We start from the raw sequence: 13,824 nt of genomic DNA, 5'->3' as shown, positions 1-13,824 counted from the left end.
ACTTTTCTCTATGTTAAATGATCGTCGCGAATTGCTGCTCGGTTTCATTCAAAATACCGCTCGCGTGTACGAGCCTATTAAAATCCCTGAAAGAACTGTTGCTGCTGTTGCTGCAGCGATTTTGCACGGCCAGCTCGGGAGGACGCGGAGAGGTCGAGAAGGTCGCGCGATCGGTCAAGACACGCAGCGGCGCGTCGCCCGTGACATAATTTTCCTCGCCTGACGGCGACGGCGAAAGACACTCATCCTGCCGCCTGCCTGCGCGATGCCGTTACGTCATATCGCGGGCGAAGAACTTAGCGCGATCAATAGACACTTCTGTACACGACGCCGGAAAATTAAGCCGGCCGCGAAGTTTTGCATTATGGAAAGTTCCCTTATCGGTCGAACGGTCGGACGGCAGGGAGAGGGGGAGGGGTGGCTTTTGTGAAAACTCCCGCTCGCTGGGGGAGGGGGGTGAGGGAGAAGAACGTTATTACGCTCTCTCGCCCTCTTCCTCTCCTCGGGGTTGCATAGATAAATATACCGGTGTACATTATTGGAGGTGGCGGAGCATCTCGGTGAGATTGAAGGTGAGAATTTACATGCTCCGCTATCTACGGTGAACTCGAGAGATTCACCCGGGTGGTTTTTCAGCCTAAGAAATTTAGCGGAGGCGGGCGGTATATTTTCACAATCCTCCCACGCGGATGCGCTTCGAGAGGAAGGAAGAAATGAGAAATTCAGCGGCGTCATAAAGTTTTTCAACTGTGCAAAGATAAAAGCGTCTACGTCGGGAGGGGGTAAAAAGAAGACGTGTACGTATCCCCCACGTGTCAAGTGGAGATAAAAATGGAGATGTCAAAGCGCAAATTCAATTTCGGAGACGTAGAATTGTCATTTGATCGGCGGGGAATACCGCGGTTGCCGTTTGATTCGCCTTCCGCTCGCAAAATTAAATATAACGTCGGGAGTTACTAGATTAAAATTAATCGCCATTGATTTTCCGTAAAAAAAAATGTATCCCTCCGAAAGCAAACTTTTTCGTTAGTCAATAGAACAATACGGTTTAAAATCACACGCCGTCGTCATATTTCGTTTCAGTAAACATGAAATAATATTATCAAAATACGATATACTTTTAACAGTTTTCAGTCATTCTATATGCAATTTATTTTCAATTACCGGTATACATATTTAAATGTATAAATGCGCAGCATTTTACGCCGTCTTTCCTCAAAGAACAATTATCCGACTTTATTTACATAAAAATAAGGCGTTAATACAACACGTATTAACGACATATTAATTATTGACTTGAACCTAAGTAACAAATTCAACGTACTAATTAAATTTAAAAGTATCACATTGATCCTACAAAAAAGTATGAATTCTACAATTATGATTAACCGCCTACATCTAGATTATTCGCTTTTATTATGCGTTTCCTGTTTATTTAGTTGTGCATTATTTACTACGCGCGTTTAAAATTCTCACAGAAAATATACGTATATTACCCAATGTGATTATACAGCTGAATGACTAATAAATTATATAAAATTGAAATTATATACAGTAGCATTATTGTTACATCCGCATGAAAAGACAGATTTTTAATAAATATTTCCCTCTGAAACAGGTATGAACGTTTTCAATAAAATGCTTTCAATAGAATCGTATAGAAGAGAAATGTTTCATATGTTGAGGCGTACATCATTTTTCTATCTAAATCGCGCAACAAGTTTGCTTCTATTTTCTGATTGCCATTAGAGATATGCAAACTATTCGAATACGAATCGATTCGTATCAAATCGGGTGAGATTCGGGTCTGATGCGAATCTAGATGATTTGAAAACGAATCATATATATCGTCTCAATTTATATTCAGTGAGTGCATACAATATCACTCACTGCGCGGCTAATTAACAATGTAATTGATTCTTATCTTTCGATCTGAAGCCGAGTACTGATAATGAAATAAACTGTTATTTTACTTTAATTAACTCTGTATGTAATTGGATAGTGTTATTGGATACTACATTACAGTATTTTAATACTTTATCTATGATTTTCTGCCTAATAATTTCAGTTACTGTGACATTAATTAAAATATATTTTATTAGTTTTATACTAAATATTATATTAATTTAAATGTTTTTTACCTTAAAAAGAATTTATGTTCATTTAACAATTCGGTTTGCTTCGATTCGGATAAAATTTTGCCGACTGGAATCTGATTCGAAAAAGGAAATAAAATTTGATTCGATTCGATTCGACATCAAAAATTCTTGTTTTGCACATCTCCTATATTACTCGCAAAATTACATGTAAATATCTACTATACGTATAGTATTACAATGTATCGCAGCTAAGAATGTATCGTTATGGGCGGAGATGGGAGTAAAAGTGCTTAAAAATCTTCATTATTCCAGAAAAATATCGCCTTGATGATAGACACATCAATGACAGTTCATACAGCTGTCATAGAACATCTGTACTAATATTTAACTAAACGTTTGACAGGTACGAGTTTTCATATCTTATTAGGCTCTCTAGAAAGACTCTCTGAAAGGAAAGGAAATATATATGTATATATGTATATGGCACGTATACTTTCAGCGCAGACGATTAGTCGTCGAAATCGTATATTTGGTGAGACTCCCAACCAAGTGTCTGAATACACCTAAAACAAGATGACATGTAAATAATTAAGAGACAGCAAAGTGCTAAAACTGACGATTAAATTAGAGCGGCCATGTCGATTTTACCTCTTTATAATAACAATTAATCACATTTGCCACTTATTAAATTATAAAAAATATAATATACGTTTAAGAAATAAAAGTTGCCACGTACTTTTTCGCAGATAGCATAAATCCTTTTGGTCCACACGTAAATATGCATCCCTCTGGTGAACACTCGCCAATCAATTCCTTCAGTAATTTGTCGGATACAGTACCGCGTTTACCCTCCCATTTATCACTTGCTTGCGAAAGGATATGTGTAACTTTGAACCTTGCAAACAAATATCAGACACTAGTAGTCTTTCATAAGATCGCTTTTCGGAGCAATAGATATCTTAATTCACAATAAGCACATTTTTTGACATATGATATGATTATGTGTCATGTATCAATCATACCAATAAGTTTGTATAATAATTACATATTACTTCAAACATATAACTATATAGTTTCTCTCTGTGAAATTGTATGTGACGTAAATTTTATAAAATATGTAAAAATATTATATCAGCATATTGTACATTATACAGGGTGTCCTGAAATTCGCGAATCGATAGTGTTAGTGCACTAATATCGACGCGCGACTCACGGACAGGTTTCCGTTCAACCGTAGTGTATGATTGGCCTGTTTTGAACCTTTTTATCTAAAAAAACTACTGCTCGGAACGAAAAATGGCAAATAACTTTCTAATTTATTTTTTCGACGACTTTCTTGCTATGGTATTTTGATTCGCGAATTTCAGGACACCCTGTATGTTTTTATGCAGGTGTACTTACTTCTTCTCTGCAGCTACTTTATCAAGCTGCGCCACGTAAAACATATTGTCTTCATCCTTATTGAAATTTAGAAGATTGATTAATTTTCTGAAAAAGATTTCACATCAATTAAACGTAACAAATAATGATATATAATAGTGAAACTATCCTATGCTATTTTTAATGCTTAACATTATGTTTTGCTTTGTTATTTGTATTTCGTACTGTCTGTCCTTTCAATAACAAGATATTACGAAATATACTTACATACTGCGCCTCGCTAAAGCTCGTTGAATTATTCCTAACATCGCGGTTAAACCCGTTCCACCTGCCAGCATGTGAATAACAGGATACCGATCGAAAGATTCGGTTACAAAGGCACCTAAACCATTGCTCATTGCAAGAGTTTGGCCAGGTTGTAATTTGGTGATGGACGGACTAAGTGCGCCATTTGGATATCGCTTTATCATCAAGCAAATGCAATCAGGCTTGTAATTTGGCGCCATATCTTCGGGATGAAGGCACGGTGGGACAGGCGTATAATACCTTGATACTTCCATTCCTGTGTGACAAACGCAGGAATAGAAAAATGTTAAATGGGTATATTTTTGACAATATATTTTTACAAAAATATTTATTGGAAAAATGTAAACTTATTTAAAAAGTTAAGTAAATATTTCATTAATAGGAACCCTTTTTTATAACGGATATCTATGCTACTGCTTACCCATTATATTCATTTTGACTTCTATGTGTCTACCGACGGGAATTAGTTCTAGAAAATCTTTCGCACGTAAAACTAACAAATTAACTAGTTTGCAAAGGGATGTGTTACTGAGTACTTCGTACTCTTTGTATGTGCGTTTATTTGTGATTGATTCCCGCGATAATGTATGGTTTCCCTGAGATTTCCAAATGTCTTTAAGCCTTTTCATAAACGTAAAGTCTACCTGCAACATATAAGATACGTTTCGTGAGTTTACGAAATGCACGCTGAGAAATGTGTAATCATTTACAAACTGATTCAATCATTTACCTGCATCGTATCGAAATCTCTTTTACACACTGGCGGCCATTCTACATCTGCGATTAATTCGAGCTCATGGATAATAATGTACTTTTCAAAAGTTAATCTGAAGATAACTTTCGTGTCGCTCAACCTTTGTAATTGATAATAGATTCCTGGGTAGTCGCGTAAGCCTTGATAAAAGAGTGTAATAGAATTAGATGTTTGCCGCCAATCCATATTCACATTAGGTGAATCCGACGAGTTTCCGTCAACTGCCTTTTCTGCTGAAACAATAAAAGTTTGCCGTGATCATTGTCCTAAATTTTATTTAGTGAATAAATTTCGATATTTCTGTCATTATCTCAGCATAACTATCTGTATCTTCATTCCAACTGTAAATCATTAAATTAATAAATATGATAGCAATAAATTCAGTGGACATTCAGAGATTTTCACAACTTTAAATAAAAGAAATAATTTAAAATATTTCATAAATTTCGTGAATGACCATACTTCGGAAAATAGAATTTTAACGTTCGTCGATTTACAGAAAAGCATCTCATTTATGTCTCTAGCGAACAATACAAACACATACACGAACTTCTGTAATGAGCCAATACTATCTGTGATTTATTAATCTAACAATACTTCTCTAAATATAGATGACCTAGAAAACAATGCAGTGCAAACTGTTACAATAGGCACTTACCAGTGGAACGTTTGCTTCGACCCAGCGTCACGGGTAAACAGTTGTTCGCATCCGTAACCGACTTTTCCGTTATGGAGGAAGTGCTCGACGCGGAGGAAGTTCCGCGACTTAATCTGCCTACTTCGCATTTTTGAAGAATGCTCTGATAATTCACCCAAGCGTGCACCTGGAATTAACGATCTACGGGTACATAAAAATAATTACCGCTTATCGAGACGATATAATGATGTAAAATGTAATGGATAGGGAAGTGGGGGGGTCTTACGTTTTCGAATAACTTCGTGGCATCTTTCCCGACGCCTCTCATCAATTCGTCAACCCCACCTGGGTGGAAGTCCATGTAACGCGTAACGTTGTATACCATTCCTGCAATCGGAACCAAACATGAAAACTAGAATTTACGCTGAATAATATACAATTCGCCGATATTCAGTCAATAAGTAACAAAATATTAATTGCATTAGTAATCAAACTGATTTTGATTATTGACTAATTAAATAGTCCGACGAAACTATTTAATATTCCGGATTATTTTATACATAATTAAAGCATTTAATATAAATAACGTTAAAATAAATGAACGATATACTTGCTAACGACGCGTTAAATGTTTCACAAGTAGTTGTCGATGGCGAAGGGAGTTTTCTTTTAGCGGGTATAAAGTACAGAAATAAACGAACCTCGGATTGCGATCCAGGCGTCGGTTTGCTTGTTATGATTAGCGAGCTCGGACAACGTTACAACCTGTGGTACACCGCCGACTCCAGTTAAATCAACTCCTGAATTACCCAGACGGATCCAATCCATCAAACTGTGCCCCGGTGCTAAGGCTGTCTTATTCCGCGGGTTTCCTGTGAAAAAGAGAGCCGAGGTAAAAATTTATCATCATTTTGTTATATCCGTTTTATTCTCTAAATAAATATTGGTATTACATAGGTGAAACAATGTAATAATCGTATACCGAATGATTAGGCCGTTACACATTTAGATTTCATGTAACTCATTTAGTTTTCATATAATTTAATTTTATTGTTTAATTTACAATCCATTATTCATAATCGGCTTTTGCTATTACGATTATATCTCATAAATTCTTAATCAACATCCTTTTATCTAGCGAACGCCGGCCGTCGTTTCTAAAACTAAGTTACTCGGAAGTGTTTTAAACGTTTAAAAACTTGCTCCTTCCATTGACGTCGGTCATTCGATCTGCGCATTACTGTAAATTGCTGCTCGGCAGCATAAGGACGCCATTTATCTACAATAAACACGAACACGTGCGGGCTACACGTAAACGCGATCGACAAAATAGAGTAATTGGCAATTACACTAATTACTAACCGTCCTGGATCTGCAGACCGAGGCTCTGCGGAGATCCATTGCGATCCGCGGCGGAAACCAAAGAAGCGCCGCAGCATCGTGGCATTTTTTCATCGGGACAACAGGAATCGCGGGGACACGATCATTTTTGCAATTGTCCGGTGCAATGCGCGAAATAAAGGTTCTCACAGTATGCCAATTTGCGGGGCTCGCCTTGACAACGCTGGGGGAAAATTGAGTTTCCTTTGCTCGTTTAACAATAAAGAAATAACAAGATGAAGCAGTAAATAAAGTAGGCGAAGTAAACAAGGAGATGTCCCTTTCTTTTTTTCTTCAAAGAAACAAAACGTATTATTAGTATCGAACGTTAGAGACGTAATAATGTCACAGGTGACACCGATAACGCGGCAGATAATATGATAATATGATATATGGAGAGAATATACACTAATGCACGTACATATCGGACGATTTTATGTGCCGACTGCCGCCGCCGTTAAAACCTAATTAAAACCAATTAAAGCCCACGCGATTACAAACAACTAGCTAATTCACGAGACGGGAATATCCTGCAAATTTAACTTTAAACAAATTTCACAGATACACAGACATCGTTCTGTTGCCGACAGAACATTTTTAATCCAATATCCGATATGCCGATAATCCAACACCTGTTTGATACCTATTATCTTATGCATCCTTTTACGTTTTAATTTAATTAATTCATAGTAACATAATGCCGTTTCAATCATATTAAAAAAATTTTTACGTTCTCCCTCTCCCCCCCCTCTCTCTCTCGTTTAGTTAAGTATATATCTACAAAATATTCCACGCTCATCGATCGCTTTCGAGCGCGTATTTATGATAAATTTCAATTTTTCACTAGCCGAGTTATAATTAAAGTATAATATTAGCATTGCGCGTTACAAAAGGCTTCGCTCGTTTCTGAAATAAATTTCAAGTGGAATCTAGCGAGGTTCTAATTTTAAACTTAATTTACCACAAGCGGCGCAACGGTTTCAAAAATTAAAAAAAGAAAAGACTTGAGGTGAGAAGATACTCTGTCACAAGCTCTCACAATGACCCAAAAAACTGACCCAGATCCAACCAAATCTTCGTAAGAAAAAAAACATCCATCGATAAAAGAAACAATCTTTAGAGACTATGTTGGGCAGAACGTAAATTTCCATCAAAGCGCACTGACTTGACCAGAACTTTAATGAAGAAGCGAGCATAAAGTGATCCTCCTTCGCGTTCTAGTTAAGTAGTTCCGACTAAGGGTAGGCCACTTGGCTCGGGTCACCATCGATTCGTCGTACTAATAATAAAGATGCAAGAGAAACCCTTAATTATTTAAGGGTTCGTGTGCAACGAAATGACGCGCGACTAACGATATACCAGAATCGTTCACCTATACGCGGGACGTGTCCGAAAAAAAGAATGGCAAAGGCATCTACATCTGTCGCGGGGCAACGGGTCACTGCGGTCGCTTTTAAAAACTGGGACGGGAAAAAACGCGGCGAAACGCAGGATTCGCGGATCCCGTCGGCGACGTGAGAGAAACGAGAGACTGGATTCCGGTGATCCCGTGGTGAAGGACCGGAGGGTACTGCGCTGAAACACGCGGCCGAATATAACCCTGAGACAGGTAGATCAATATAGTAGCGATGGACGACGCTCAGCTCAACACGCAGGATCTCTCGCCAGTCGGAGCGCGCTTCTCCGCGTATCGAGATCAAACCGCAGAGAGACGTCAGTAGCACGCGGGAGGCTATCGATTGTTCAATCGATTGGACGAAGTGTGTTATTCGATTAAAAATTCCGAGACCATCTCAGACGGGGTGATGTAAATCGCGGGTAAAAAATGAACGGAAGCCTCGCGCTGTACGTCAATTTGCGTACGGATTCGCTTTGATACGGCACAAAATTTCAGGTACTTTTGGAACTTTAGATGAGGAATCCCGCATATCCTGTCGAAAGTTGTAAGAAGGTGGCGCGTTTTTGAACAATTGTGCTTTCTTTTTACATGCTCTCTTTCGTACAATCCCCCGTGGTTTGCAAAATAGAAGATACGGCTCGTAATACTATCGCTTCTACTTGGATGGTTTGAAAGGACACTTGGGAGAATCATACGTCCTTACCGGTAGCAGACCCGGACGACGGCATTGTCTCGGTTTTTGCTTTCACTTGCTCGCTCTGATTGGGTCTGATGACTCCAGTGGGTAACATAAAGGTGTTCCTGGCCAATAGACTCGTAGGTGAGGACGTTTTCACGTCCACTTTCTTCATTTTGTCCTGTATATCGTCGGCGTCGCAGCTGCGACATTTGTCTTTTCCGTTCTCATCTCTCGACTCGCGCCCCGCGGAATCGTTCCTCTTCGTCGATTCCATCAGTTTCCTTTTGAATGCGGAAAGCCCGGGAAAGCAAAAGCGTTATGCTTCGTCACATACGTCCCAATAAAGATCCCATGGTTCACCTTGTTGAACACTGTCACACACGATTATAACAAGTATAATTACTCTGACGGAATAATCATTAGCGAACATTTTAACAGCCCTTTGAAACGTTGTCGTAATCGTTTGCCTTTATGCACCGTGCTACAATTACAACCGTATATATATAATACAAGTATCACATATTATTACATTTATTAAAATTAACAGCATTAATATCTCGATTTTAAAAGTATCACAATTTTATATCTCGGGAATTATTATTATTAATATCTCCACTTCTACCAATGTGGATTAACTTTAATCTCGCTTTAATTTACTTCCATCTTTATCCAACTCTTAGAACGAGAAAAAGATAAAAAGAAAGCTAAACCGAGATTAAAATTAATCTGCATTGGTAGAAATGGACGTAAGACAAACGAGAGTGTTGTGTAGCGAGTAATCTTTTACAACAAAATAGTATTTGGAGCGCAAAATGTCAAATGGAAAATATCAAATAGGACATCGAGCGGATTAATTTTAAATGTTGGGAAATTATTTCGCGAAAATACACGTTCTAAAATAAAATTAAAAAATTAAATGCCGCTAGATAAAATGTACGTACTGTCTCTTCGTTCGCAATTTTTTTATTCCTATTTATGAAGTTGCTTTTGCATGTGTACTGCGTCTTCTACAATCGAAAACTCGACAAGACCAGCATTGTAAAATCTAAGGTATTGTCGTACTACGCGCGGGAAAACATCAACGTCCATTTGCATTACGTGAATCGCAAATTTAGAAAGCGAGACACGTTGGGACGCCACCAGCGCATTTGCTCTCAATTACTTTCTCTATACACTTTCTCTCTTCTGATCATCCCTCGACAAATATACCAAACTCAATCATACATCGCTAGATTATAACCCGAAAATAGGAAAGAGCTCAAAGAGTCCTAGTATTTATAGTATAAAACTCTAAAGGCGCCGCTAATTTTATTTTTGTCTATAACTAAAATCTCAAAATATAATTTTTATCTATAACTAAAATCTCAAAATATAAACACTAGTGGACGATACTATATTAATCTTAAGTCCAATATATTTTTTGTGCTGTTAAAATTCTCGTATTCGAAATAGAACGTGTGGAGAAATACCTGCTGTAAAGCAACTATCTTATAATAGACATTAAGACGTTTCTAAAACTCCAACGAGTACATTTGTGTGAGTTTCCTTCGTTTGGAAAGAGAAATACGTATTGAAGGTGAACAAAGCATATGAAACTAGCTGTTGGTAATCAACGATTAAATCGAAAAATGTAGATTCTAAGGGTACTTTTAGGATTAACTTTTAACGTGTAACGTAATTATGCGTATAAATATTATCTCATTAAAAAGTGTTCCCTTTTTAATTCTTGTTTTACCTTCGCACATGCTAATATGTTATACAAAGGGAAAAATTTTGTAAAAGTTGACCAGACTGGCAAAACAAGTGATCTTTATTTAAGTCGCAACGTTTCGACCACTTTATCGGGTTGTTTTCAAGTACAATCTGGAGCAAATGCTCAGACCGCAATAAAAAGAAAGGAACTTTTAGTATGTACATAAGTATGTATTACAAAGGAGAAAGATACCTAATGTTGACTGAAGAAATTAATTTATGCCGAAACAGAATGAGTTCACGAGTCCGTGGCAGCAAATTCATGTCATATCTGAAATTATTACGGGTAAAGATAAGTAAATAAATGGATAAATCGTAAGGTGATAAGTTAGAGAAATAAATTAATTAATAAATTAAGGGTAAGAGTCAAAAACAGCCAAAAAGTAGATAAAAGTAATATGTAATAAAGAGTATCAGTAATATGTAATAAAGTAAGAATATAATAAAGAGTGACGTGAAATAAAAGATATTTATTTAACTTGGGACTAATACAATTCTTAATGCGTAAATAATAATTTATTACAACTTGCACAGCTGCTTGGAGATAAATGAAGGCGGAGGGAGAATTTCAACAAAATCAAATTGAAAATACATATTCCAATACTTAATTCTTGTACAGTGGATCGAGCATTACGTATTAGAAGAATAAAATCAAGCTGGACGTTTTCCGGATAAAACTGATAAGACCCCCCCCCCCCCCCGATATCGTCCATGACCTATGATAAATCTTGGAACGGCGACTTTTTGCTGATACAGAAACAATAATAAAATTGCGCGGAGCGTTAAATACCCTTTGTCGAGTGATTAGAAGGCAAGTGGTTGCAACAAGGCATTCAGCATTCTACGTTAGTGGAGAGCTAGTTTAAAGTGCGCAATTCTTCCCGCGGGCGCCTTCGGACTACTCGGGCCGTGATATCATCCGAGGTATATACGCCGCATATCTTATTTATTTATTTAAACCCTCGCGTCGTGCATACGTTTAAATAACTAGAATTCGAAAGACAAATAGAACATTGTTAGATGTTTCATTCTCGGGATAGTATTGATTTTCCTTATCCGTCGTTATTTATGGACTTCTCAATATCAGTCTCGTAAGCTCTGCATCTTGGAAGTTCATATATATATATTTTTTTTTATAAGCAAGCGATCAAGCAAGTGTTGTTTATACATGGAACAGGTCTTTCAACCAAGCTCAATCACGGGCTCCCGCGATACGCGCAAATATCCGTGAAACGAAGTAATCTGCACTTGAGATATTTGTATAGAAGACGCGTGCAAGAGTAAAAGATATATTTTTCTTCCGCTGTTATTAAAGAAAGGACGTCGAAAGTTTTCAAGTTTTTTTTAGGGAAAGAAAATATTTCTTAATTTTTGACGCACCCATTAAAAAGTCTGATAAAACGCATAAAAGTTTTCCATTGTTATCGTGTACTATAAATGTTACACCAAAATCTGACTTTCTTGCATGACAAAACAAAAAGTAAGGAAACACTTCTTCGTTATCTTTGAAATAACAATGCAGGTGCACGATAGGATAATCTTATCCTTTGCCAGTAAGATCGTGGTAAATAATTATTGCTGATAAAGTGGCGATAAACTGTTTAGTCATCGAAAATTCAGTTGACCATATTCTTATCTCCGTAGCTTTCTCTTTAAGTAAAAATGTTGCACAAAATTACATATTATACAGGGTGTTCCAATTTAATGTCCCACCCCAAATAACCTTTTTATTTTTCATCGCAAAAAAACGTTTCAGACAAAAGTTGTTTGGTTCGAGGGGGGGACATAAGATGGCGCCATTAGTTTGACCTTGAAGAGTTGCTTGAAGATCACGGAAAGGTCATTTTTCTTCTGCGATCAAAAACAAAATGTTATTTGGGGTGGAACATTAAATTGGGACCTGTAAAATAAATATATACGTATATAACATATATAATAAAATAATGTATATTATTTTATTATATATATTATATTATCCTGACTATATTAAAATATAATGTATTAACAAAGTGTGAAATCTTCTAGATTGCCAGTATTAAATAACATTTAAATGTAGTTTATTCTTTGACCATAACTGGCAAATCTGTCTTTTACAATGTATTAATGTGCGATGCAATCTCAGCTCGAGCTTTATGCGGCTTCTCAACGAACTCAATTTTCCCGGAGGTGCTTCCCGCGTCGACTCTCGTTCCCAAAATCGCGAGCGAGCGTCATTTTTTGCGCGGCCGCACAGCGACTGATCGAAACTCACCAGAATTATATTTATATTCCCACCGTGGTTCGCGATACACGCGGGGCATGCGAGTTAACTCTACGCCGGATTAGGTTAATCGCCCAGCGCTTCGACAATCTATATATGCGTGTCGCTCGCCGAGCAGGACTCGGGACGATTAAACGCCCGGGCGTGCGGGAACACGCGGCGGTTCGTCACTCGTACACGCCGACACACGCGTGCGCTCCGAAAGGGAAGTTAAACGGCTCCACGAAAGCCGCCCGAAGTCCCCGAGCTCTCCAGTGACCGCGGCCGCGTTTCGGAGGTTAGGTCTCTGGATGTTCCGTCCGACACTGCTCCCCGTTCCGCGGCCAACTTCACGCGGCCCGTGGAACGTTTCTCTGTCGCTCGCGCGCGGCAAGGCCGTACCCTGCCGTGTGTACTCGGACCCAACCTGAACTCAATGACGTGCCGTTGTTGATTCAACCGGTTTCCCCACTGGGGTGCGTTCCAAATCCCTACCTTGGTTACCATAGGTCGTTCCAAAACCCTCGGTACGACTTTGCGGTTGGTTTATAGTAACCTCACGTTACCGTTCCAAAACGCATAATTGGTTAACCACAGAGGTAGCTTTCTGACCTCCCAAAATTCAGAGGTTGTGATAGTAACCAAGGCAAAAGGCGGGAAAAATAAAATGCGAATTTCAGTTAGTCGGAGGAATATTGAATAATATTCTGAATATAAAGGCTGGTCTACAATACATGGAGTAAGCTGGAGTAAGGAGTAGGAGTAAGAAATAAAATGGATTTATTTTCTTACTCCTACTCCTTACTCCAGCTTACTCCATGTATTGTAGACCAGCCTTAAGGCATCATGTCCGATAATTTTGTACTTGTACCAGGTCAGCATATCTTAACTGTAGACGAGAATCAGAAAGTGAGCAGAGGTGAAAATGGTGGCCTTCTAATTGATGATAATATAAGTATTTATCAATGATATAGGTTAGGTTAGGTTATAAATAAAACATTTGTCATTTCTATATTTGAAACTTAATTTTAATTATATATATATTTTTTTAAGGTGGATCACTTTCTGAATTGCCATTATCGTCAGAGGTTTTATCATTTTTTAATATATCTTTAACAGATGTTGCTATAGCTGTATGTATGTACTTACCACGTTCGTTCCAAAACCACTGCTACCTTACTTAACTGTAACTCCCTCCA

The 13,824-nt window shown here is 37.8% G+C and overlaps 2 protein-coding genes across 7 annotated transcripts in view; one reads left to right on the top strand and one right to left on the bottom strand.

Moving 5' to 3' along the window:
- Positions 1 to 1,115: 1,115 nt before the first annotated feature.
- On the bottom strand, positions 1,116 to 13,319 carry LOC105562501 (cytochrome b5 reductase 4). Of its 6 annotated transcripts, XM_012013394.1 has the most exons (12): positions 12,638 to 13,319; positions 10,580 to 10,657; positions 8,659 to 9,005; positions 5,878 to 6,048; positions 5,463 to 5,563; positions 5,198 to 5,363; positions 4,516 to 4,772; positions 4,207 to 4,429; positions 3,747 to 4,041; positions 3,501 to 3,587; positions 2,836 to 2,994; positions 1,116 to 2,662 (listed from the first exon to the last, which is right to left on the bottom strand). In XM_012013394.1, the coding sequence occupies exons 3-12, from the start codon at positions 8,906 to 8,908 to the stop codon at positions 2,608 to 2,610; spliced, it is 1,764 nt and encodes a 587-aa protein (XP_011868784.1). In that variant the 5' UTR covers positions 8,909 to 9,005; positions 10,580 to 10,657; positions 12,638 to 13,319; the 3' UTR covers positions 1,116 to 2,607. The 6 variants fall into 6 exon arrangements, with proteins under 6 accessions (XP_011868784.1, XP_011868783.1, XP_011868786.1 ...); XM_012013393.1 differs by lacking the exon at positions 10,580 to 10,657; XM_012013396.1 differs by lacking the exons at positions 10,580 to 10,657; positions 12,638 to 13,319 and adding an exon at positions 6,539 to 6,740 and having other exon boundaries at positions 8,659 to 8,730.
- The window catches only part of LOC105562503 (fatty-acid amide hydrolase 2-B), a 19,062-nt gene continuing 16,399 nt past the window's right edge, over positions 11,162 to 13,824 (top strand). The window contains exon 1 of the mRNA XM_012013400.1: positions 11,162 to 11,310. The gene's annotated coding sequence lies outside the window, so the exon portion shown is untranslated. The remainder of the gene's footprint in view (positions 11,311 to 13,824) is intronic.

Source organism: Vollenhovia emeryi, unplaced genomic scaffold (assembly GCF_000949405.1).
Source record: "Vollenhovia emeryi isolate VEMERY1.0 unplaced genomic scaffold, V.emery_V1.0 DF939187.1, whole genome shotgun sequence".
Lineage (NCBI taxonomy): Eukaryota > Metazoa > Arthropoda > Insecta > Hymenoptera > Formicidae > Vollenhovia > Vollenhovia emeryi.
The sequence above is the reverse complement of the archived record's forward strand: the minus strand, read 5'-3'. Positions and strand labels throughout refer to the sequence as shown.